The sequence below is a fragment of the Rhagoletis zephyria genome, unplaced genomic scaffold, assembly GCF_001687245.7.
Source record: "Rhagoletis zephyria isolate East Lansing unplaced genomic scaffold, Rhagoletis_zephyria_1.1 Rzeph_scaffold_44738, whole genome shotgun sequence".
Classification (NCBI taxonomy): domain Eukaryota; kingdom Metazoa; phylum Arthropoda; class Insecta; order Diptera; family Tephritidae; genus Rhagoletis; species Rhagoletis zephyria.
In genome coordinates, this window is record NW_016201793.1 from 1 (window position 1) to 2,432 (window position 2,432).

Here is a 2,432-nt window from a genome sequence, read left to right on the forward strand (position 1 = left end):
AACCGAAAGGCGTCATGCTGAGTCACCGCAGCCTGCAGGAGACGATAGTTAATCTGCTGCGCATAGAGATGGAGATGGGCACGCCCCTTCTGAACGCCCCCTCCTCGTCGCTGTACCTCCCGCTAGGGCACATCTTCGGCCTGCTAATGTCCTTTGGCACCTTTGTCTCGCCCAACTCGAGGGTGGCCCTCTGCTCAGCGATGACCATGCTCAACGGCTCGCCGGCTCATGTGCCCGGTCAGCTGGGCGACTTTCTCCTCTCCAGGCCGCACTTTATGGGCTCGGTGCCGCTAGTCCTCGACAGGTAACTTTAGGCTACTATTAGAAATCACACAAAAGGTCTTACCCAATCCTTCTTTTTCCAGAATCATCAAAGAGGTTCGCCGGCAGATGAAGGCCAAATCGCCACTGCTGGCCGTACCACTGTTGGAGTACCTGGTGAGCTACAAAGCCCGCTTTACTGCCCGTGGCTACGACACGCCCCTCCTCAATCGACTGCTCTGTCGGCGAATTAATGCGCAGTTTGGCGGCCATTTTCGGACGATGCTCGTCGGTTCTGCGCCCATTAGCGAGGAGACGCACAGAGGTGTGCAGGCGCTGATGAACATCAAGGTTCTGAATGCTTACGGCTGCACGGAGGCCTCGGCCGGAAGTACCATTCAAATGGCGGCCGACCTCACTACCGGCCACACTGGAGTGCCCTTCCACTCGGTGAAGTACTACCTGAAGGACTGGCCTGAGGGAGGGTACAGTACGGCGGACCTGCCCAATCCAAGAGGGGAGATTGTCATTGGCGGACCGACGGTTAGCAAGGGCTACTACAAGATGCCCCAAGAGACGGCGGAGTCCTTCAAGACTGATCCCGATGGGACGAGGTGGTTTGAGACGGGTGACATTGGTGAGGTGCTCCCGAACGGATGCCTAAAGATTATCGGTAAGTATTTTGATTTGCTTGTTTTGGAGGTAAATAGAACATTTTCTTTCTTTCTTTTAGATCGCCGCAAGGACCTGCAGAAGCTTGCCAACGGGGAGTTCGTCTCGCTGGGCAAGATTGAGTCTGCCCTCCGTGCCACGCCCTTTGTGGAGAGCGTCTGCGTGTGCACTGACCCCTTCAGCAATTACGTCACCGCCCTGGTCTCTCCAAATCGAAGGGCCCTAGTGGAACTGGCGGAGAAACTGGACAAGCCAAGGAGCCTCAGTTTTGAGAAGCTTTGCGAAGATAGTCAAGTGAAACAGCAAGTTCTCGACTCAATTCGGGACACCTGTAGGCGGGCGTCCTTTGCCCCGAAGGAGGTGCCCACGGTGATCACGCTGGTGCCTGAAGAGTGGACGCCGGATAACTTGTAAGCGGATGATACTTTGTTCCAGATTAGATAATCATGTTCCTCTTTTTCCTCCTCTTTAGTTTGACGGCGGCCATGAAGATGAAGCGAAAGGAAGTGAACGACTTTTACAAGGCGCAGATCAAGCGCATGTTTGAAGAGGCCAACAAAGGCGGTGGTAAACAGGAGTAAATTAATGATTGTGATATGTGCTTGTGACCTATGCATTTGAAATGTGACAATTGTGATTTTAGCAGTGAAACACTGCAATAAATACAACGTTTATTAATCAATTTGGAGCGTAGTACATTAGTGGTGGTAGTAGTGTAGATAGAGAAACGGTATTTTCTAATCATCAAAAAGGTAATCGTGTTGATGTAAGTACAACAGCAATAAAGAAGTTCCTGTGGTTTATCCGAGTTGTGTGGTCTGTCTGTCTGTCAGATGGGTCTTCCTTTCTCTTGTTAGGATTGAATCACATGTTTTGGTCAAACATTTATTTTGAAGCTGGGCTGGAATTTACAGTAGTGTATAGAAACAAAAAAGAATGAGGTGCGCCTGTGCTGAAGAAGTGGAAGAATTTTGGTGTTGGTAGAGATGATTTTAGNACCACTCCACAAAGAGCTCTTCGTCCTTCTTCAGCACCAGGTACTGACCGAGGACAACGTAAGCCTGTGTTTGAGGAGGAAAAGGAATATTGCGTCATTACAGGTAGAACACAACAAATTCGGGGAACACTTACCTTATCGTAGCCCTTGGCGGCGAGCCGCTTGCCGAGCACCTCGCCGATGCCAGCCAGGTCGGTGCTGGGCTTTTCGCCCATCGGCTCAGAGATGAAGCTCTGGTGCTTCTGAGAGGTGGTCATATTGTTGCTGGAACAAACGAGGGTGAAAGGTGAAAGACGATACAAACGAGGTGATTGCTTTGGAGTTGCACCAACACAAACAAGAGAAACTCTGGCGGAGGAGCCGGCGAGGCACACAAAACACAGCGCGTGAACATGCGCGCAGACAGAGGCACAAAGAATCTTCCAGAGCCACACGCAGAGGACGTGCGCGCGCGGCCAACGGCAAACGCACGCTCGACGCTGACGCGAGTCACTCCGAGTTG

General features: G+C 51.7%; 2 protein-coding genes across 2 annotated transcripts; one reads left to right on the forward strand and one right to left on the reverse strand.

Annotated features, from left to right (window-relative positions):
- Positions 1-543: 543 nt before the first annotated feature.
- On the forward strand, positions 544-1,514 carry LOC108355346 (long-chain-fatty-acid--CoA ligase 4-like). Its single transcript, XM_017606509.1, has 3 exons — positions 544-934; positions 995-1,343; positions 1,406-1,514. Exons 1-3 carry the CDS (start codon positions 544-546, stop codon positions 1,512-1,514), a joined length of 849 nt encoding a protein of 282 aa, XP_017461998.1.
- A 411-nt stretch (positions 1,515-1,925) lies between these two features.
- On the reverse strand, positions 1,926-2,187 carry LOC108355347 (barrier-to-autointegration factor-like). The gene is made up of 2 exons (XM_017606510.1): positions 2,065-2,187; positions 1,926-1,994 (listed from the first exon to the last, which is right to left on the reverse strand). The coding sequence occupies exons 1-2, from the start codon at positions 2,185-2,187 to the stop codon at positions 1,926-1,928; spliced, it is 192 nt and encodes a 63-aa protein (XP_017461999.1).
- Between the last annotated feature and the right edge of the window lie 245 nt (positions 2,188-2,432).